General features: G+C 40.9%; 1 protein-coding gene across 1 annotated transcript in view; it reads right to left on the bottom strand.

Annotated features, from left to right (window-relative positions):
* DACH1 (dachshund family transcription factor 1) overlaps nucleotides 1–23,152 on the bottom strand; it is a 416,939-nt gene that overhangs the window by 167,386 nt on the left and 226,401 nt on the right. The window contains exon 3 of the mRNA XM_075563567.1: nucleotides 3,194–3,355. Within this exon, the coding sequence (XP_075419682.1) occupies nucleotides 3,194–3,355 (162 nt within the window). The remainder of the gene's footprint in view (nucleotides 1–3,193; nucleotides 3,356–23,152) is intronic.

Raw genomic sequence — 23,152 nt, 5'->3', positions numbered from 1 at the left:
TTTCATAAATTCCTACAGCTCCTGAAAGACCTCCTCCATCCTCTGGGCCTTGCTTGCTAACCTAGTCATCCTCTTGTCCACCCACTGTCAGTCCGGCGAGCACAGGTGGAATTAGCCTAAGGTTGCTACCCCAGAAGGTGCTACAATCAAATCCACAACAAACTCCAAATGGAGGCCTAGCTTGTACAGCATCCCCGACAGGCCTCAAGAAAGAAGATCGGGAGGGACATCAGAAGAGAAAACCAGCTGGTGGCAGCAGAAAGAGGAAGAAGGTAACGTTCAAGGGGGCTGGGGAAATAATCACACCCAAACAGCAACTAACCTCACCTGCTATCATCAGTGGGATAGTCATTAACTCTCGACAAACCGACAAGGTCGTGGAAATATGGAATCATGAGAAAACCGAACATTTCCAACAACTTTTTCTTAAAGCTCCCCCTTCGGTTCTTTCATTCTCACATTTTGGAAACCATGACTGGGCCATTTTACAGGTATGGGTGCTTCACCACTGAGAGTTTACATGACTTTTCAAAGTAATATAGCAAGAAAGTTCTAGAAACACTGAACCAGCTGCGGCGAGCCCTGGTGGGGTAGCGGGTTGTGTGTTGACGGCTAACGGCAAGGTTGGCAGTTCAAACCCACCAGCCTGTGTGCTGGAGAAAGCTACGGCTTTCTGCTCCCATAAAGATGGCCAGGCCGAAAAAACCCACAGGGGAAGTTCAATTGTCCCTCAGATCAAGGAAGATAGAACAGCAACTGCTAGATTCAGCATGCGCTTTGTTCAAAGTCTCAACACATTGAGAATCGTCTAGAAAGGCGCCCTAAGGAGGACTGGTGGCACAGTGGGCTAGGTGTTAGGCTGCTCCACCGGTTGTTCTGCAGGCGAGGACAAGGTGATCTCCTCCCGTAAATAGGTTCAAGTCTGAGTAACGCAAAGGGGTAGTTCTACGCCGTCCTATGTGGTCACACTGAGTTGAGAGTCCAGATAGTGCTGTTGGATAAGCCCTGGACTGCTAGCTACGGGGACAGTGGTTGAAACCCACCAGGTGCTCCTCAGGACAAAGATGAAGCTCTGTTAGCCCATAAAAACTTTTAGACTCGGAAACCTTACGTAGGGTCTGAGCGAGTTGGAATCAACTTGATAGCAGTAGGCAGGGAAATTCTGTCCATGTGTGCTCTTGATTCAAACTGGGGTGCATATTGAAACTGAGAAAAGTAAAATGTAGCACAAGCTACCTACTAAGAAAAGTATTTTCCTATATGTAAAATACAGAAAACTTAAGGGGCTCCTTCTTTTAAGCACTATGTTAGTCATGAACTGAAATAGTGAATGTAAACTGGAACTTGAGCTCTAAATAACTATTATTCTATGATATTATGTATTAAATGTATGCCTGTCTTTCACCATGGGCCATGATGTCCTTATCTCAGGCCTGCTGATTTTCTCCAGGCCAGCTTCTGCTGTGTGGCTCAGGAAATCCAAACAGAGGCACCCTGCTTTGCTATAGCTTGTTCGAAATGTTACTAGACTGCCAATTTATAGAACTGCCTCTTCACAGTCCCGAGGCTCAAGTACAGCCTACCTTTAAGGCCTGCCCTTCTACAATCACTTGGGGTGTGAGGCAAATTCCAGACTTTGAACGATCATCTTAATTTACAGAGGCTAATTACTTGTTTTTCAAAAGAGTCCACCTTTTCCCTACTTTGTAGGCCAACCCAAATAAAAGGTCGCTGTTCTAAAATAAAGTGTACTTAGTAGTTCTGAAAACAGAGTTATAATTCTTTCATTTTGCCTCAATATTGTTTTAACTTTTCAAAACCTAAATTTATGTGTGTGAGCCATGACCTACCCAATCCGCTGCCCTCCCTGTCTCCCCACCAGGAGTACTTGAAAAGCAAGCACTGGTGTTTTTCTTGGGCCCTCGCAGATTTTCGCCACGTCGTCGCTCTTGGCTCCCTTCCCGCTCCTTTCATCCTTCTAAGAATTGTCAGCACCTTGTTCGTACCCTGCTCTCCAATCAAAGCCTTTTCTGTGAAGTCCTTTTCCATTTCCTTTCGGGAGTCCTGCTGAAAAGTCCTATCTGCCCCCTGTCTGCATTAGAAGCTGCCCTTTAGCATCCCTGGAAACAAGGTACTTTATGTTCGCTGAACACCATTCAAAGTACTGCCTAGCCTGGCACAGACGTCTAGTGTATGTTTCCAGGGAACTGCTGTGACAATTAGTTCGAAAACCCACAGCATTTTCTCCCATCCTCTTCACTACGTGTGAGCAGACTGGAAGTAAAAAGTAACGGGCTCTCTGAAGAAGCAATCGATTAAGATGCCACATGAATGAGGGGATTGCACTGAACACTCTTCAATTACTGGGTCCTTCCAGTGCATCTCTTAGCTATGGGACCTTGCACATGTCTTTCACTATTTATTTTGTCAAGTGATATTTTTAAGCATGGCTACTACAATTTAAAGGGAAGTAATACAACATAGTGGAAGGATAAAATGTCTTGCCGCCCAACCAACAGACTCCCCCAACTATGCCAATGGGAGCAGATTAAGCAATTGCTGAAGTTGCATTGAAGTGAAAATTTTAAAGATGACTCAAATATTCTATGAAGGAAGTTACAACGTGGTCTTTTAGTTTAAGAGTGAATAAACTTTTCTTTTCTCTCTCTCCGTATCTCAGGACAAGGAAAACAACAGAAAAATGTATGGAGGCTGCTTTTCTAAAAACAAAATTTTAAATGTTACGTATACAAAATATTAATTGCCAGTGTAAATTTTATGACTGGTAATACACGACAGGATAGGTTTCTGTGTTTAGGGACAATAATTTAATAAAACCAATGAATTAATTTGGTAACAAATATATTAAGAAATAAAAGGAAACCGTAAAGTACTCTTCTCCACCTTGCCTACACTTGTTTTAGGAATTCATGATGATGAAGCCATTTTGGTGAAATATTCTTATAAAGATATTGGTATTAGAAGCTGTAACCATAAAGTTGATCCCATCGTGAAAACAATGCTACTGCTCATTTATTTAGACTGGGGGTTGTGGAAGGTGACGTGGAATCCTCAGAAGAGACGATGGTTTCCAAATGAACTTCTGCAACGGATCGCGGCCCTTTGGCTCTGCGAAAGAAAGCATTCTGGAGGCAAAATGGCTGCACTAACTTGCACTGTGCGTAAGACTTACCGACACTTGAGTTCATGTCCCCATTCTCAGAATCTCCTCCGTGTTGGTTATTGCTAGCGTGATAATTACTCATAGCTTCTAACTTGATTTTCTTCACCTTCATCGCTTCGGCGATGGCCGCGTTGGTGGCAGCGGCAGCTGCTGCAGCTGCTGCAGTCAGACCTTCAAAAGGAATACATTAAAAGTTAAGGAATCCAAACTCTGGTTTTTCATCCAGCACTACATGCACTTTAGATAACACACAGCAAACATATGTTACAGTATCCGGCTTCTATATTCAGCACTCTGCTAGCAAGTTGTCAGTCCCCACCAGCCAACGAAACAACGTTGTCTAATGGCGATTCTGTTCTCTAAACGCCCAAAGCAGGCACTTGTAGAAACCCAGTTCATCCACAGAAGAACAACTGTGGAAACGCGGCCAGCATTATTCCTGAAAGGAATCCACCGGCATGTGCTATTTACACGCCTTAAAATAACACAAACTCGCTGCCATCGAGGAGGCTGTGGAACACAGCAACCCTGCAAGTCCCGCAAGACAGTTTCTCAGACTACCCATCGTCATGGGAGCAAAAGCTGCCTGCCTCCTTTTCCCACAGAGTGGCTGGTGCATTCGAACTGCTGACCTTCTGGTTAGCCGCCCAATGCCTACAGCCCACTAGGCCACCAGGCTTCCTTTTCCACTCCTTACAGCTGCATAAAGGGGCTGAGGAGGGAGGTGTCTCCGTTCGGCTTAATCAGGAGGACCTTTCAGTAACGACCTTATTGCCCTGTCTTCCCACCCTCCAGGAAGACCTAGCTATGGGAGAGCATCTTGTCTCCCCAATGTGTTCCATGTCCTTCTTTCTTTAACTGACCCTGTTCAAACTTCTATTAAAATACATGACCTGCTGCACTGAAAATGCCTGTGTTTATGTTAACTTTCCTCAATGAATGGTAAAGTGCAAGAGGCAGGAACTCTGCGTTGCTAAGCAGCTTGGTACTCTCAATATTCAAGGTGCTCAGGAAAATTTTTTAAATCTCACGCTTTGCATCTCATTACAAAATAGTAAAGGTAAATTTTGTTCTAAGACATATATATACACCCAGAGGCATGTCTATATGTGTGAGACATATACATCATACATACATGAAAAAGGAACTCTAGTAGTGCTATGGCTTAAGCATGGGACTAACACCCACAGGATCCAGCTTCTCTACTAGAGAAAGAGCAGACCGTCTGCTGCTATGAAGAGTTATCATCTCAGAAACCTTACATATTGTTGCAACGAGGAAGAATTAACTCAGAGGCAGGAGGATTGGATTTTAGCTTCATATAGGTATATACACACCACACACACACAGAAATGGGCTTCAACAATTTATTGGAAAATTCCATTTTAATTCCATTTTTCCATAAACTTGTCGAAGCCGCCTCGGGTATGTGTATGTATATGCCTGCGTGTCTCTCAAACATTTACCTTTAAATGAAGGTTTTAAATAGATGTCTTTGAATGTCTCTTTAGATAGACACTAGGTTATACAAAGGATGAAACTGCATGAGAATCGTTTAAAGTAGTACGGTAACGTTTTTCAATCCTCTGCGTAACTTCAGCCGACTGTCCCAGAAGAGTGCACGATGCTCGGTGGGTGGAGGATTACTGAAAGGGAGCACGACCTTGAGCAAGACAGGTTGCCACAGAGGCCGTCATAGAGGGCTCAGCCGTAACATTCTGTGAGGGCACTTCAGGACCAGTGCTCCCTTCCAATAGGAGGCCGCCACGAATCTGACTCTCCCCATCGGCGGCTAACAATAAGACGGACAACATGCGACTGTAAACATTTATTTTCCGTCCTTCATGAATAAGGAAAACATGGCGCAGGAGGTGCGTTCTGGCCATGAATGTCACAGTTTACTCTCTTAGTGACTGTGCTATGGTGTCGGTCCAGAGCAGTTCATTTGTTTATCTAGAGAAGAGGCGGCAGAGGAGGGGAAGATTTGAAGGCCAGATCCTAGCACAGGAGCAAGGAGGTCAGAACACGAAGGCCACATTCTTGAACTTTACTTATAGGCTACACATAACTGCAAAGGTTTCTGCCAGGAGATGGCTTTGTCTTCCTTAAGTACACGAACTTCTGCCAAGTCCCTTCACTTTAACCCGGCATCACTCTTCTGTGAAATGACAGGAAAGTCAAATGTAATGAATGATCTCTCCTAATTCTACGTTAAACCCTCTATGAGAGGAAACAGACTTGCACACCCCTGCCCTAGACTCCTCTTGCAATTGCTGCTTCGAGGTTTCTGTCTTGCTCCAGCCCTGTTTGAATTTATCTGTGTGATTTATTTCCACTTCCAGCTGGTGGATTACAGACTGAACACCTCTCTCCTCCTTTTCCTCCCAACTAATCATGACTTCTACTTACCACGGCAAATATGTTACAGCCTGAGACGCTGCAGGTAAGTCTTTTATCCCTCTGGGAACTGTTCTTTTTAGGAGTTGCGGGGCAGACCTCATTTTCCTTTCAAGCAGATCTAAACAGCTCTGACAACGTTCACGTCGGAGCAACAAGTCCCTCGGAGTGGATTGGGGGCACACGCCCCTAATAAGGTACCCGCCTTAACTCGAAGCGTCTTTCTGGGTCTGGTCTGAACCCTCATGGCCTTTGAAGTCCCAACTTGAACGGATTCTCTCATCTTCCTCTGATTGAATTTTCTCCCCAATTACTCATTTCCTTTAAAGATGTTTCTGAACATTTTCTTTCCTGTTCTCTTAAAACTCTCTTTGTGTCCAAGCAGATCACTCTTCCTCAATTTTGCTCTGAACAAAAGCATCCCATTGGGCCTTCCATTTGGTTGTGTGGTGTCTCGGATGTGTATGTGATGTAAGCTGTGGGTAAATCTTGCTCCATAGTATTTATATAGGAGTGATAAGCATATAACTTGTGTTATCATCATTATTCTTAGATGGATGTGAACCATTTACAACGGCATGAGTTGTAACGGAGTGGCTTGGGCAGGGACACACTGCTCAGTCTCTCCATGGAAAATGGCTTCTTCATCTGTAAAATAATTCTACTTTCAAAGGGTTCTGTAAGAATTAAATAAAATAGGTGTGATGAGGAATACCACATGGATTGCCAAAATCGGGCAAGCATTACAGCTCAGTTGCTCAGGAAGTACAGTTCAACCCAGACTTTGGAGCCTGGAAATATCTGAGGGCTGGCTGGCCAATCGCCTGTCAGAAGAATCACACTTGTCTTTCCATCTAGGAGCATTGAGGGCGTAGTGCACTGAGTTGGGCTGCTAACCACAAGGATACTGGTTCAAATTGCCATCGCTCTCTGGGAGAACGATGGTGCGATCTGCCCCATAAAGAAGTGCAGCCTTTAAAAAAAGAAGTGCAGCCTTGGAGACCACAGAGAGCAGTTCTTCTCTGGCCTCTAGGATCTCTTTGAGTTGGAATCGACTCCATGACAGTACAGTTGCAAGAAAGCTGGATGTTTAAAAATGATTTCCTGTAATTTTACAATTTAGCTGATTTTATTCATGGTAGTTCTTTATGCTTTCATTTTCTTCTTTTTTAACATTTTATTTTATTTTAAAATCATTTTACTGGGGGTTCTTACAGCTCTTACAACAATCCATATGTCAATTGCATCAAGCATATTTGTACATATGTTGCCATCATCATTTTCTTTTTTTTAATAATTGTATTAGGGGCTCATACAACTCATCATATTCCATACATACATCAATTGTGGAAAGCACATTTGTACATTCATTTCCCTATGTTTTCATTTTCATATTCACAGCCTGCCACCCCATATGATCTAATACGAATTGTGAAGGACACATTTGTGTGTGCATATTCACATTTACACATAGCCATTCCCATCCAGTTCAGTTGAAACTTACTAGGAACAACCTTCCCTATAGGGGTTCTGACATTATAAGTCTTCGCAGACACTGACAGCCGCAACCATTCCCACTAAGTGGCCGTTACTTTAAAACCCAACTTACAGTGAGACTTACAGTTAGCAGCACAACTTCTAATCCCCATTCTCATGCTGGAGCTCACGTGCATTATCGCTGTCGCTCTGTCTTGCTGTCATTCTCTCTCTCTCTCAATCTCTCTCTCTCTCTGTATAGATATATGTAGATGGAAAGATAGAACTGGCCTTCCTTGGTACAAATGATTAACACATTTGGCTTACCAAATTTGGCTAACTCCAATGGAATTGTTAGGGATTCTAATTCATCCAGATTCGTCTCATGAGAAGTACTGGGAATCTACTTCTATTAACCCCATCCTGGAAAGTTACTCTGTCCCATGTGGAACCAACGAGGTCCGCTCAGGCTCCGGATCCTTCATTCCACCCTGGGCAAATAGCTACCAATATTTCCAAAACCAGCTCAACACTCACTTCTTTGGGGCTGCTCAAGGCCAGCAGCTAAAATCAAGTTGTTCTGAGAGAGAATGATGAACTTTACAACCTCAGAAACTCACAGGGGCAGTTCTACTCTAGGGTCACGATGAGTCCTAACAGACTGGAATGCAGTGAGTTACCCACAAAGAGATAGTGATGGACTTGCTTTACTTTCATCAGATGTGGTGTATAAGACAGTGCAGATCCTAGCCTTGCCTCCAAATCACCACTAGAATTTTCCATCATGAACTATATCACTGAGGTTCTGACCTCAGTAGGTCTGGGTTTGGGGCCCTGGTACTCTAGATGTCTGATTGGTTTCAGTGATCTAGGGTTACTGAAATGCGTAGTCTGCGGAGAATAAAACAGGCCCTTCAACTCATCATACTTTGTGTAGAGACCAGGGGAGTGCGGGTGGGGGCAGAGTTGAGAGCTGGGTTGGTAGGAGGCAGGGCTAAATTATCTCCTCCAAAAGGGCAGACATTTTTTCTTAGTATATGTTTCTCAAATATCTTCCATCATGGCTGCCACAAATTCTCACTGAATGAAAAAAAAAATGCTTTTCAAACTTGCCATCATAGAAAACTACAGTAATTATTTTGACACTGTTAACAGGAAACAAGTTAAAGCATTAGTTTTATGCCAGAGTCAATGTGAATGTAGTCAGATTAGCCAATCTCCTATAAAGGAGGAGCTCAAAGGCGCATCTTCCCACAGCTAGTACCACAAAGGCCCCGTCAATCTCCTGATCCCCTCCCCAATATGCAGAGCACTTCCTGGTGGTCTAACAATGGTTTCTTCACATCCCGCTAAAAAAGAAAACTTAAAATTCTTTGTCATTAATTCCAACTCACAGGGACCCCAGAGGAGAGCAAGAGCTGGCCCCATAGCTTTCTGAGACTGCATCTTGAAGTGGGAGTACAAAGCCTCATCTTTCTCCTCTGAGGTGTCTGTGCCTTTAAACTGCTGACCATGCTGTTACTGCCCAACTAAGTCCTAACCACTTCACTATCAGGGCTCCCTCAGGTCCCCAATGCCATTTCCAAATCCCCTTCATTTTGCAGTCTCCAGAAAGAAATCCAATCGTACAAGATTGTTCTAGGACAGAAGGAGGTGGGGGGAAAGGGAGAATAATTTCGAATAATCTCTACTCATCTTTAGCCTATGAAAAAAATAAAAGATAGACAATCAACAATATTAACAACAACAACAAAAAGCCACCACTATCCAAGTGATGCAAACTCACAGCAACTCTGCATTGCATCTCTGAAGTTGTAAAACTTTTAAGGGAGTAGGGCAGTGGGTGGGCTTATACTGCCCACCTGGAAGTTAGCAGTCTGACAATCCAAAATGCACCATTCCCTGTGTCCTGAAGAAGTAGCTTGTGTAAGCCCTGACAAAACTACTGGCAAAGCATTTCGGCAATCCTTTTATCAGATCCCCTTATCAACGGTTCCCTCTTGACTCACCTTGATAATGTTTTAATGTGTCCCTCTGAAGCAACGTGTTCTATAAAATGCACCCATTTTGTCCTCCACCAAGAGGAAGGGAATGTGTCTCAAAATGTTCATTTGCATCACATTTGCCCAGAATCTCATTCACTAGCATTAAGTCCATTCAGACTCAATGCTACCTATGGCAAGCCTACAGGGCACAGTAGAACTGCCCCTGGGGCGTCCATGGCTATAAATCTTTATGGAAGAGTCTGATCTTTCTCTCAAGGAGTCACTGTTATTTTGAACTGATGACCATATCGCAAGCCCCCAGGGAGCAAACCAGCCACTACCCTGTACCAAACATGGACATTCTCTTCCTTAAGGGCACAGACAGAACCTATTTTGGGCATGGACTGTAGAGTCTGTTTTTACCTTCCAACCAGTTGATCCTGATGCTCCCTGTCTTTAGATTATTTTAGGGCAGTAACATCCGAAACTGCGTCGTTACCATACAATAAAAATTGCATTCGTGAAATGAATCATCATCCAGTAATTTTAAGATATGAATACATTCAAGAAAGAAAAGGGAGCTTGTTAAGACACAATTTCAGTGTGGACTTAAGGAGACTTTGAAGCACATTGTGCTACAGAAGATTTTGAGAGACTTTTCCTGTGCCTTTGCCCGACCATTGCAGAAGCAGTAAGGCCGTGCTGGTAATGCCACGAATCTAACCTGGTGTGCATGTTTAACACCCAGAACCCACTCTTGCACACAGGCATCTACTTTGTGCACAGTCATTGTATTCAACAGTCTGGGAAATTTCAGGAGTCCCTGGGTGTTGTAAAGAGCTACACACTCAGCTACTCACCAAAAGGTTGGTAGTTCAAACCCACCCAGCCGCAATAAAGAGGAACTAGCTGGTCATCTGCTTTGGAAAGAGTACAGTTTGAAAACGCCGCAGAATGCAGTACTAGATTGAAATGAATGGGGCTGCAATGAGCCTCATGTATTAAGTTCCCGGCAACGGGTTTGGTTTAGGGTTTAGGACCTTTAAGTGCTCTGATTCTTTAATTGGTAAGTTTTTACCAATTTTCCTTCTCTCATAGAGGGGAAATAAACATGTAAGAAATTATAATAAATAATAAACAAATAAATGAATGACCTTTTAAATTAAGGAAAAAGTGGCCACTGCTTTTACCTTGCTACACTTACTTTCCTATTCTCCGAATGATAGTTTTTAAAACAATCGGGAAATACACCCTGAGCTGAGAAGTCATCTGAAGTATAATTTAATTTAAATTCAAAACATTCTCAGTGCAATTTTATCCTCAAACTTTAGTATATACTTAAAATTCATTTCCCACTAATAAACAGAATGGATTGAGAAACACTGGTATAAAAAAGTATGCTCCAATTTATATTAGAAAAAGTATAAAAGTTTGTGTATTGTGCACTCTTAGACCTTCACAGGACCACTCTTGGACCTTCACAGGGCCGCGGTGAAAGTGTCATACAAAAACTTTGGTTAATACCTAAAATGCTTTATAATATGAAAATATTTAGGGTCTCTTTTCTTTCCTATTTTATCTTTACAAACAATGTCGCTTGTGATCTAAAGAATGAATACACACATATTTATTCATTATATAATTTTAAGCAATAGGCACTGTATATAGATACACAATATTCTTCTTGGTTAATTACTTTTATTCCCTTTTTAATTCTCCAACAAAATATGTTACTGTCCTGTTGAGTCAGGAATTGGCAAGAGAAATCGCTAGCTTGCTAACGTACAATGAGGGAGTTTAATACAGTGGCTGAAAAGAGAGCTTTGGAGTCATGTACTGCTTAAACAACATTGTAAAATTTTTTTATAAAATATAAAATTCCATAGTTTTCAATGCTTCAACGTTCTCTATTCAAAATCCAGCTCTAAAAATGCAGACAGCAATTCTGACCATATAAGGAATGTTGTTACAATAAACGTGAAATAACGTATGTAATAATGTGCGCACGTATTAAGTCCTCTACGCATGGTAGTCAATAGTATCGAAGGGTCCCAAATTATCCAGAAGGTTCCTATGGTTAGCTTCATCCTTTTCCTAGTAGCTTTGCTCAGTTTCTCATAGCATGAAGTATAATAAAAGCTACCTAACAACACTGAAAGAGATTCTAGCCATTGACTAAATGGAGATCCATGCCTCTATCAAATCATTTGGATTAATGGCCCACATTGATCAAATGTATCATCAAATCTCTAACTATCTACTCTGTGCTGTATTGATACAAAGTCTTCACTTCTTTAAAGTCAATATCCTAAAGCCTATCCATGGGTTTAGCTTTTGGAAGCGAAGCCGACATTGTTCCTTCTTAGGAGCCTGATTTTACTTTGCAGAGATAGCGTGTCTCCTGCTTTCAACATTTATCAAAACATCTTTAAATCCTCCAAATGGCATTTTACACTCCTGACCACTCGCCATCAAAAAGGAAATGTAATCCTATTCTCTTTATGCCAAAAAAGTATTACTTTTATTTATAAATACGAGATTAGAACTGGAGATTTAAAATATCAATAGAAGAGGCCTATTGCAGTCAATTTATTTGTCTGGCCTGTTTGTTTGCTCATTAACTTGAAAGGTCTAATCTTTGATCTTTGGTTTCAAAGACATCAAGATGACTTCCAAATGTTTGATATGTTGTCAACTTTTACACTCCATTCCATATAAAAGGTAGTTTCCCAAACTACTGGTTAGATGAAACGGGCTGTGTGCAATAGCGCATCATCACCCAAAGCTTCCCTGTAATAGACTTTCATATTGCCTGAGCTACTTACCCAAATTTAGAAGAAACCATTTTAAAAATGCAGTAGCTTATAGCCAATGGTAGTTATCATTAATATTCTGGAATTGATAAGTAATTTATGTCTGGCATTCTTCCCACTGATTATTCAGGAAGACAGGCGGCTTATAAATATCTCATCACTCTGCCGTCACAGAAATCTCATCGACAGTGCTCGTGCACAGCTATTAGCAATATGAATCTAACCATTACAAGAAGGAGGAAAATCGAACATGTGGCATTAATACGCAGTCCTGGTTCCTAACCATCTGATAGGCAGATGGTGTGAAGTGAATTCTCCAGCTGAAATGAAGGGGCACATCATTTAAAGCCTTGTTTGCATTCTAACTGATATCAGTGCCACATTGATATACATGATACATCATGGCAGTATTTGAACAATCTAGTTTGTTTCAGTCATAAATGTTTACAGCCTGTTTTTTTAATCTTATACGCATGTTCAGAAGAGTGTATTTTTAATTTATGAAAGCTATTGTTTACTTCTGTTGAACTAGAAGATTAGTGGGAAGAAGAAATATTAAATTACTTCAACCAGAGCAATATAACCAAGACAGATGAATAAACTACATTTCTATTTTCAATAAAAGGTGTTAGTAAAGGGATTTTAAAATTAGCCCAGGCATTTTTTTGCATTAAATATGTTTATTCATTTAAGCCTTCTAGCTATTTTCCCCCAAGTGGCATACAGAGAAACATAATGCTTTACATAGTCATTCATTTAAAACTCTCACTGTGTGCAATTAATCTTGTCCAACAGTTCAATTCAGAAAGTGAAACATCAAAAAGCATAGTCAAGTTCACAGTCATTATTGTGAAGTAACCTTTCTGCTTCTGACAGTTCCTATAGACTCTTTGCAAAACTCGGCTTGACGGTGCATTCTAAGCACCATATGAGTTTGAATTACAACTCAATTGAAATCACTCCAAGTCTTAAAGAACTCTTGGCTCAGTATAACAACTTGAAAACACCAGCACCTTTTCGTTACCCTGCTTCCTTCTTATCCTTAAATACCAGCTGTTCAAAAACTGACATCAATTTTCACAGTGATTTTATTTCTCGGTATCTCCCAGATAAACTCAAATTGTGATGGAAACATGCCTGGTGTTCACCCTTGAATGATTACACAGCACAAACGCTAAGCAGCTAGAATAAGTAAGCTCATTGTGAATGGGGCAATCTGAAGAATTTTGAGTGTGAATCATCTCTTATGTCCATTAGCCTGACTTTTCTTGCCCTCTGAAGGACATTTATAGCCTGCAGAGAAAGGGAAAATTGATTCTTAAGGCCATTAATAGAAGTACTTGCTATACCCGTTTTCAGTGGTTCAAGTGATTGAATTACATCCAATATGCTGAAATTAACAGAAAGATCTCATTTTAAAAAACACAGAATAAGAAATGTTATAATATTGATAATAGCTAATAAATGAAATACAAAACAAATTCTACATTCTTATTTCAAAGAGCATAACCGTTCAATCTGCAAGAAACATGCATGTGGGCACAGTATGTAACCAGAGAAAGGAGACAGACACACTGGTGTGTATACACAGAGAGGGGGGAGGTGCCAAGAAAGTGGGTCATACATTTGTAGAAGTTGCCAACCCCCAAATGTATAGATCAGGCATCAGGGTAGAGGCTTATCCTGGCTCATATGGTTGCTAATGAACCAAACATTGGCCACTCAGTTAAAAGGATGCTGGCTCATATCTCAAGAACCAGACTTCAGAGGATGGTAACTTAAAAGCAAGATTGAGAGTGAATGAGCATTGCCAGACATCCATATATTACTGGATGTGGGTCACATCCCAACGTAATTCCCCATCCAATTATTTGTCTCTGCACATCAGATCAAAAAATGGAGGATGATTATATAATATCTGCCAAACCACTGAGAACTGTGACCCGGACAAGTTGACATTTAACCATCACAAAACCTTCAGAGGGGAATTTTACACACACACACACACACACACACACACACACACACACACACACACACACACAACCGTGAGTGGTCTAAAGGTACAAAGCATAAACTCTAAAATGTTTTGAAGAGTCCTGGTGGTGAAACAGTTCTCCAGGAAAAAGGTTGTTAGTAGGAACGTACCCACTACTTCTGCAGGAGAAGACCTAATGATATCCTTCCATAGAGATAATAGAACCAAACTTATTACCACAGAGACAAATAATGCTGCAACTCGCAACGGTGACCCTCCAGGAGAGCACAGAGCTGTCCCAGACAGTTTTGACAGATGCAGCACCTCGCCACGGGGCCCACTACCTTAAAGGTTACAGCCTAGGAAAGCTACCAAGCTTTTCAACCATATCAGATGGTGTTCCTGGGAGTCAGAAGTTGGAATCAATTTGATGGCAGGGGGCTTGGTTTGGTTAAGCCACTACCATGGAATAACTTCGATGCTGCCCCTTCAACTTATAATAGGTAGGTAGGTAGCTTTTTAAAGAGCTGCGATCCCGGATACCCACAGGGGCCATTTGACTCTGTGCTACAGGGGCACCGTGATTAGGAACTGACCAGGTGGCAGTGAGTTTTGAAAATGTGGTACAGTGAGGTTGATAATGTATGTAATGTCACACCATTCACTAATAATAAAGTATCTAAATTCCAGTAATCTCCTGTTAATCACTGTCACACGAACTCTGTCCATAAATGTAAAAAAGAAGTACTGAGTAAACAGCAGAGTCATTTTGGGGGGTGAGGGCGGCACTGGAGAAACTCCTTTACTCAGCTATTTTATAGATCATAGATCACAGATGATGTCCTTACAGACAATTTGATCAGTGTAACCAATAAAAGCAGACACTAATTTAGGAATCGCCATTCTAAATATTCAAATGTGACTAATTCACTTGGGATGTAGAATTGCCAATTGATAAAAATGATCATTCAAAAAAGTTATGCACAAAAGCTGACACTGCACTGAGAATCCCTCATGGCACATGGGTTACATATTGGGCTGCAGTTCAACCTACCCGACGCTGTGGAAGCAAGATGCGCTTTCCTGTAAGATGCACAGCTACAGAAACCCACAGGGCCGTTTCACTCTGCCCCCAGAGTCACTGTGAGTCAGATTTGATGGGATGGTGGTGAGTTGCATTGGTGAAACATAAGGAGCGATGACGATGCTCTAGCTTAGGCATTAGGCTGCTAACGACAAAGTCGGCGTTCAACCCACCCGCTGCTACTTCTGCTTCAGAGTCTTCTGGTCAACCCATTGGTGACTCAAAGTATCTGTTTCATTTTATTTCCCATCCAAAGTCCAGAGAGTTGGTTGGGTCTAGTCAGTGTATATTTGTTGGTTAAAACACAAATAGGGCAAAAATTATATAGATATAATTTTTATATGTAAGTATATTGCAGGAATGTGATCCATGAAATAGAAATAGTTGCAGAAGATTGGCCAAAAGATGATCATATGCATATTTAGAAAGTTCGTGTGTGTATATGTATATATATATATACATACACACTATATACATATGTAAATGTATATCTACACGTATATGTAGATACATATATATATTCCTGTGTGTTTATATGTATGAGGGGGTACACCCCCCAAAAAATGGAAAAAAGCTCCACTGGGCGGAGCTATTGTAGTACACATTTTTTCATAGTAGGCAAGTATCAAACAACTCCCTCTGAGTTAGTGCACCCAATGGCTTTGCCTAGGAAGATTCTCTCTGATCTCAGTGCATTTTTTCATAACAGCAGTTTGACTTGAACCCCGTTTATTATGAAGGCTGATTTAAGGAAACAGCGTGTGGCTGTGACATTTTGTTTGCTGTTCAGGAAAAATGCTGCAGAAACTGTTGTAATGTTGAACACAGCTTACAAACACAGTGCTATGGGAAAATCTCAAGTGTACAGGTGGCTTTCTTGTGTAAAAACATGTCAAATGTTGATCAATGACAAACCTAATTGTGGACATCTGTCAACTTCCCAAAAGGATGAAGATGTCAACAAAATCAGTGCACTTGTGCAGGGAGACAGAGGTCAGACCATTGAAGAGATGGGGAAGTTATCTCGACTATTTTGGAGCTGGGTTCAGCGAATTTTAACAAATGATTTGGGAATAAGAAGGGTCACTGCGAAATTGGTGCCTCAGCTTCCGACTGACCAGCCAAAAGAGTGTGGGATGGAAGCCTTCTATGCTTTGACAGAACAGCTCTGAAGCAACCCAGACTTCTTGTCCACGGTCATTCCTGATGACAAGACAAGGGGCTATTCTTACCATCCTGAAAGCCAACATCAATCAATCTCCATGGTAGCCTCGCCCCACAAAAGCTCATCAAGTGAAATCAAAGCTCAAGATGATGCTTATTTGGTTGTTTTTTTTTAATATGAGGGGGATCGTGCATTTGGATTCCATTCCACCAGGTCAGACTGTTCATCAAGCTTTCGATTTAGATATTCTGAAAAGACTGGTTAACAGTGTGTGACATAAAAGACCTGATTCGTGGCAGACAGGGATTGTTTGGCCACCACGACAATGCACCTGCTCCCGTAGTCATCTCAGTTACCAGTTTTGGGCAAAAACCAGCATGCCTCTCTTGCTCCATTCACCTGAGTCACCTGACCTGGCTCAGTGTGACTTCTTTTTGTTTCCATAAACGAAGAGGGACATGAAAGGACAGCAATGTAAAGGGGGAAAAAACACCAAAAAACGAGGGAAATGCTGTCAGCCATCCCAACAGATGAATTTGAAAAATATTTCCAAGAATGTAATTGCAGATTTGACAAATGTATTACTTGTAATGATGATTACTTTGAAGGTGATGAGGTTATTTTGTACAATAAATAAACATATATCTTAGACAAACAAATCCAGCTGTGGGGGGTACCCCCTTGTACATGTGTGTACAGATATACTTTCTAACTATGCCGGGGTTTGCGTTGGGAGCAATAAGCCCCCTTCCTCATGGACTAGCAATATGAACAGGACTTATAGATGAGGCCATCAATGGATGTATTCTTCACCTCTTATGTGTTCTGCCCTTGCATCCCTAGCAACAGCTCAGTTAATCTCGGCGGGCAGAACACACGGTAGGTATCTTTCTCATTTGGTTGCAATGGAAATGTGAAGGGTGATATGCCTATTGCCGCACACAGCAAAGCAGGTTTGGAGGTTCAGGTTTAAAGCCTGCCCATGGGAAAGAACAATAATTACCTTAGAGAAACAGGCCTTTGTGGGACGAAGAAGATTCCACAGAAAGCGTCCACAGTCCCACGTCCTCATCTGCTAAGGGCTGGCAAGTACATGCAGATGTGCCAGCTTTTCTTGACACATCTTTAAATCGTATTCAAGTTGTTTAATTCTGTGAGTGTACTCTCTACTTTTTTTTCTCGGTGGGAAACAAGGGGCGTCTGGTGATATTGTGGGGTAAGCAGTGAGTTGCCAAGCCAAAGGTCAGCAGTTTGAATCCACCAGCCCCTCTCCAGGGAACAATGAGTCCATCTGCTTCCTTAAACATTTACAGACTCAGAAATGTGATGGAGCAATGGTAGTCTGTCCTCTCGGGCCAGTGTGAGCCAGAATCCACTCGGGGCAGTAGATTTAGATTTTCAAGTATAAAACTTTGACAACTAACCTAAAGATTACTCGTTAAAGCAACCCAGTGACCACATGGAAGAAAACCCCAGAAAACTGCTCCCATAAAAACTACAACTAAGAAAAACTATGGCGTAATTCTGCTCTGCACCCAAGTTCCCCAAGGGTCAGCATGACTCGCCACCAACTCAATGGCAATGGGCTGGGTTGTGTTATTTAAGCACAAACTGCTTACCAGTTTAAACCCTAGGAATGAGGTGGACACTAAAAAACAAATTGCCACTGGGTAGTAATAGTGTATTATTCACTTGAATTGTATTATGACACTTATTTACCTTGCAGGAAAAATCATGCTAGAAGAAAGTCGTAATGTATTCGTAACATGGCAAGAAATGGGAATCTTTTGTGTATCCCAATACAAGCTTCCAATTTATTTCAAAAGTAATCCATGAAAAGCTTTGATTTTTCTAACATCTCTGCACATTAGAAGAAAAGTCTATAGTTATACTCATCCAATGGCTTCTGTTGACCTAATTTATGTCGTGCAATGAGATTCTATTAAAAGAAACAGAATCACTCCAGTAGATTTATTCACCTTAAATAATTTAAGCTAATTGAAACAGAACCAAACTAAAACTAAAACACTTCTCTCAAGCACTCAACTTCTGCATGTCAATTAGTAATGTAAACAGCCAGCTAATCACAACAGCTTTGTGAGGCACATGGGCCTGCCTGTACCCAGCTTTCCAGCTTCAAGGAGCTTCAGATGGAAAGAAAGCGCCTGTGCCTGAAAGTATGCATATCTCATTTATAGTGATGAAGGAATTGCGATGAAATATTTTCACTGATGGGTTTGAACTTTTCCTCAATTTTCCCATCAATTTTTGAGAAGAGCACTTAGAAAAAACAGTAGAACTATCTGGAGATGTCATAACCAATTACTCAACTGCCAGTGGATGATAACATTTTTAATCAATTAAACAATTTAATATTGAATACTAAAAATAGTATCACTATCCACAACATCTATTATACCTTGATAATCGGGAGCTGGACTCCTACATGTTGGCTTAAAAATAAAAAGCACACCTTAACATGATTGTTATAATGTTGCATTACATTATCGTTATATTACTACAATATCCTTATTGTCACTTTGCTCCTCGCTTGTAAGTTAAAATAATAATACACACATATTTAATTTCAACCATTCCAGTGGTGATTGCAGTAGTCCAAATTGCAATCTATGAATTGCCCTATTGTTACAGCACCCTGCTTGTAAAAGAAAGCATTCCTTTTCTTCATGTGATTATTTAATTTTATAATGTCTGCCTTTTGTGACACCTGGAATGGGTGAAATCATTTTTTGTATGACAGTCGTTTCAAAGAAGGGTTTGGTTTAGTTTATTTTGGAGTATTTTTGCCATGCATCTTTCTTATGGGAATTAGAAAATTCAAACATAACTTCATCCTGGAAATAAAGCCTTCTGAAATATTGCTAAAGTGCATATTGAATAAAGACAACACACTTAAGCAGACTTTTCCCCCTTTAAGCAGCATTCATCTTTTCAAAAGCAATAGATTCTCAGTCCACACAGGGTCCGATGCATTATTCATTTCTTGTGCAACCTCATGCTGGACCATAAATTGCAACTTTATCTAATCAAAGGAGACTTAACTCTACCGAAGGTCAAAGGTTTAATTTTGTGAAGTATTATCTTACGCTATGAGTTTAACCGAAAAATAGAAGAAGAAAAACAGCCAAGAAACTGGTAATAAATGAACCTTTATTGCCTCAGGCATTGGCCTAGTTAATAAACTTTCATTGAAGGTTTCTTTCAACTGTTACGGACAATGAGGGGGAAAAAAATCTTAAATTACAGCCATGTGTGACTTTTAAAGCAGTCTTTCTTTTTATCTCAACCTCCTTAGCTCAGGAAGGGGGAAAAGACAAAGAAAGATTGTCTTCAATCTCTTAACCAAAAATGTATGTTTCTAAACAGATGAAAAAGCACAGATAAACTTGTCTAAAAGCAGCCTGACTTTGAACAATACGAAGAAGCACCTTGTAAGTGTTCATCTTACTGAACAGCCTCCCTTGTTTAGAAAAAACTACAAAGGAGGGAAGGAAGGTACATTCTCTGCATAACTGACTCGGACAAAAATCTTGTCTCCCTCTCCGCAAAGTACTGTGCCCACCCCATCATTTCACGTTGCCAAAATAGTCTTAACATTAATTACACATATTGTAAATAAAACTATCATACACAGAGCTTTCTGTTGTAAGAAAGATGAACTCTAGGACCCGAACAAAATCATTTTATGCATATGCCATTAAAATGGTTAAAGGACACAAGAAGGCCTCAGCTGACACTTTCCACCATTAATGGCCTGTGTCTAGTTGGTGATTCGATAGCTGTAATAGAAGAAAATAGAGGGACCTGAGTTCATTCTCGCTCTCTCTCTCTCTCTCTCTCTCTCTCTCTCTCTCTCCTTATCTCTCTCTCTCTTTTCAATAGAACAAAGTTATGGTCTCAATTCCCAAAGCATCTCCCTCAACGTCACAACATACAAATCTGCCACTCACAAGGTTCACATCAGCTGTGGCATGTGAGAAAGAGATGCGGCAATGGTAGGCATCTTGCGCTTGGAGACTTTGGAAGAGATCTGGGGAGAGGGCTGGCTCTTGTGCTCCCAACTACACCCACCTGACAAGTCCCTCCTATAGAAATCCCAAGCTCCCCCGGAAGGCATCCAGTCTTCTTCCCTCCTGGCTGCATCTGGGCCAAGTCTGGCTCTTCTTGACTCTAGGGGCGTGTCCTAGGATGTGCTCATGGCAACGTTTGCATGTGGACGCCTTAGCGTCTTACATAGCCAGCGCCCGGTGAAAGCGAGACAGGACTCCCGACTAGGAAATGTGCGCCCACAGCTGGAAAGCTACACATTCTAACGGGGCAAGGAAGAAACACGTGTTCACAGGCAGTGCCTTTTGTGTGTGTGCTTGGCTTGCCCAGGATAGGAAGGGAGGAACCGCAAAAAGGAAGATCGAGATTCAAGGGTACTGAAACCTTGACTGAAAAACAGTGATTTTTAAAAGAGACTTAAAGGGGACTATTGGAATCCGGGAAAATATAGTTTCATTAATCAGTTGTGAGTTTTAGAATCAATTGAGCGGATTTGAGATCCTGCAGGAAGCCACGAAGTGTTTCTAGAAGATTATAAGCAAATACATGGTCAAGTACGCCTGGATACACATTTACTGTCTTAATATTTTCATCCTGCTGCATTTTCTACTAACTTGGGGGATGTATATGCAAGAGAGCCAAAGAATGCAAATATTAATATGTGAACCATCTTATCATCTAGAAGATAAACAAGCTAAACACGTGGCTAGTTATGTAGATGCGTGGATACACAATTTAAAGAGGCTGGGATGACCCTACTTTACAGTTCTGCGTTTGCCATTTGCTATCCTTTAAGAGGGAAAGGCGGGTGTATTTAGAATGTGGCCTCAAGGTCACAGAGTATGGGAGAGTAACAAAAACAGGTATCTCAAATCTCACTCTTTGTTCCATTAACCAAAGTGTTACGGGTTTGGGGAAGCTGTGGAAAGGATAAGAGAAAAGAAAGATCAAGGGAACTCAAAGGGTTTATTAAAAGTGCAAACGGTAACTCTGACTGGTGTTTTCGCTAGATAGACACAATTAATTAATTGTAACATTGTGAAACCTAAAATGCTGAAAGAACGTGCTCCTGCCTGCAATACAGTAATGTAGCAAAATACTTGTAATCTTTCAACCACCAGGAGCCTTTGTTGGTTTTTTAACCTAATCCACAGTTTGACATAGATCCTAGGGTAATGGAACAGAGTTCTTTGATTGAAATAATATCTAAACACCGCTGCACTAGCCTGGTGGCCTCCGAGAAGTGTGTGTCTATGAAACTCGAGAAATCCAAGTTTGGAAACAAACGCAGATGCCGAGTGTTCCGGTTTGTAAGTCCTTCAAAAAAAATCTTTGAGATTAGAAAATGTCCTATACAGTTTTCATGGTCACCTCCATTGCCACCCCCTCAAAAAGAGCAAGAAAGTTTCTGCTTGAGCTTTGCTTTCCAAGAGTCAAAAAGAACATTTTCCTTCAGCCACTAACCATGTACTAATCTGATAAAAGTACAGTGTTGATCACATACATCATGAAGGGAATTTAAAAAATTAGCTAAATATTACATAAATGACCTAATCACCTAACTTTGTAAAGGTCCATGTGAAAATTAAGCAATACCTACAAGTTTAGTCATGATTACGGGGGGGGGGGGGAGGATATACTCAAATATCCTTTCAATTTTCATTTTCTAAATGTTCTGCAATGTACTAAGAATAACTAATATGGAATTCATAAGCACTTAAAAACCCCTAAAATTACTTGATATAATTTCATGTACTTTAATTTGCAATGATAACATGAATATCACATGTCAATATTTGGTAAGAGAGTAATCATTTCTAGGTTTGCATTTGGAGTAATAAATAACTGTTACTAAACTTCAGAAGATAATTGTAATAAACCTATTCTATTGTATATTCATCAATTTTTTTAAAATCAAGAAAGCATCCTGTTAGGATTTGCCAATCTCCAAGCATTTTGTTAAGCAAACGTCCAAGCAAATATTCAGTGAAAGAAGGAAAAGGAGAGAGGTCCTGGAGAACCTTTCTTTAAGGAGGGTTCAGCTGCAACTGTAGCAACATGATAGTTGGATGTTTGGGTGGCCACCTGGAAAACACTCAAATAATGAAAACAATTTTTTAAATCTTAGGGCCTGTCCTCTGACACTATCAAATCACTTTAGAAGCATCTCAATAAAGATGATACTTGGGTAACAACTTAAGGGTCTGAATACTTCCATCATAAACGAGATGCTTCATCATATTTTATCACATTGGGAAGCTTACACTGTAAATTTGTGAGTTAGACAATTTCTTCAATCAACCAGAATAAACAGTCAAGAAAACATAGAAGTCCTTGCGCTGGAGATTTTAAATGGGCTGGTGAAGTTGGGGCATCAACAATGTGGACGCTGTAATTTTCTTGCTATTTTCTAAGTAGTGGGAGATGCCACAGGTTGGTACGTTGATTACAGTAATTCCAGGAATCACAGGGGCACTGGGGGGGGGGTGTTCATTGTATGTTTTTCTTTATGTTGCAAAAGACCCCCATCCCCATATTAGCCATAATTGATCATCCAATCAGTTTCAAGTCATCATATGCAATGAGAATGGGACCTCGGGATTCCCATCTGGGATGAAACTTATGGCTGCATCTTCCGCAACAGTGGCTGGGAAACAGTGACTACCTAAGTAACATTGGGATTTTGTTAGAAAGCTAAGGGGTTGGAGCTAAAACGCTCTTGGGCAGCCACGAATCATGTCTGTGACAAAAGCTTACTGGGATATATTGAAAAAGAAAGTTAATCGTTTCAAACAGAAACAAACCCAATTTGCTATTTCAAACTCGATCATCTTTAATGTTCCCCATGCTTGCTCAACAGGTAGTGTGTCTGAGGATAAGAGGTAGTGTGTCTCAGGGCACTACTTTACCGCTCATAATAGAAGTCTTGGTCTGCCTACAGGAAACTTCCCCCAAATTGCGGCCGTGACCTTGATTTTTATTTTTAAAGGTACAATAACAGA

This window comes from Tenrec ecaudatus, chromosome 11, assembly GCF_050624435.1.
Source record: "Tenrec ecaudatus isolate mTenEca1 chromosome 11, mTenEca1.hap1, whole genome shotgun sequence".
In the NCBI taxonomy this organism is placed as follows: Eukaryota; Metazoa; Chordata; class Mammalia; order Afrosoricida; family Tenrecidae; genus Tenrec; species Tenrec ecaudatus.
Note: the sequence above shows the minus strand (reverse complement) of the source record. Positions and strands in the feature narration are given on the sequence as shown.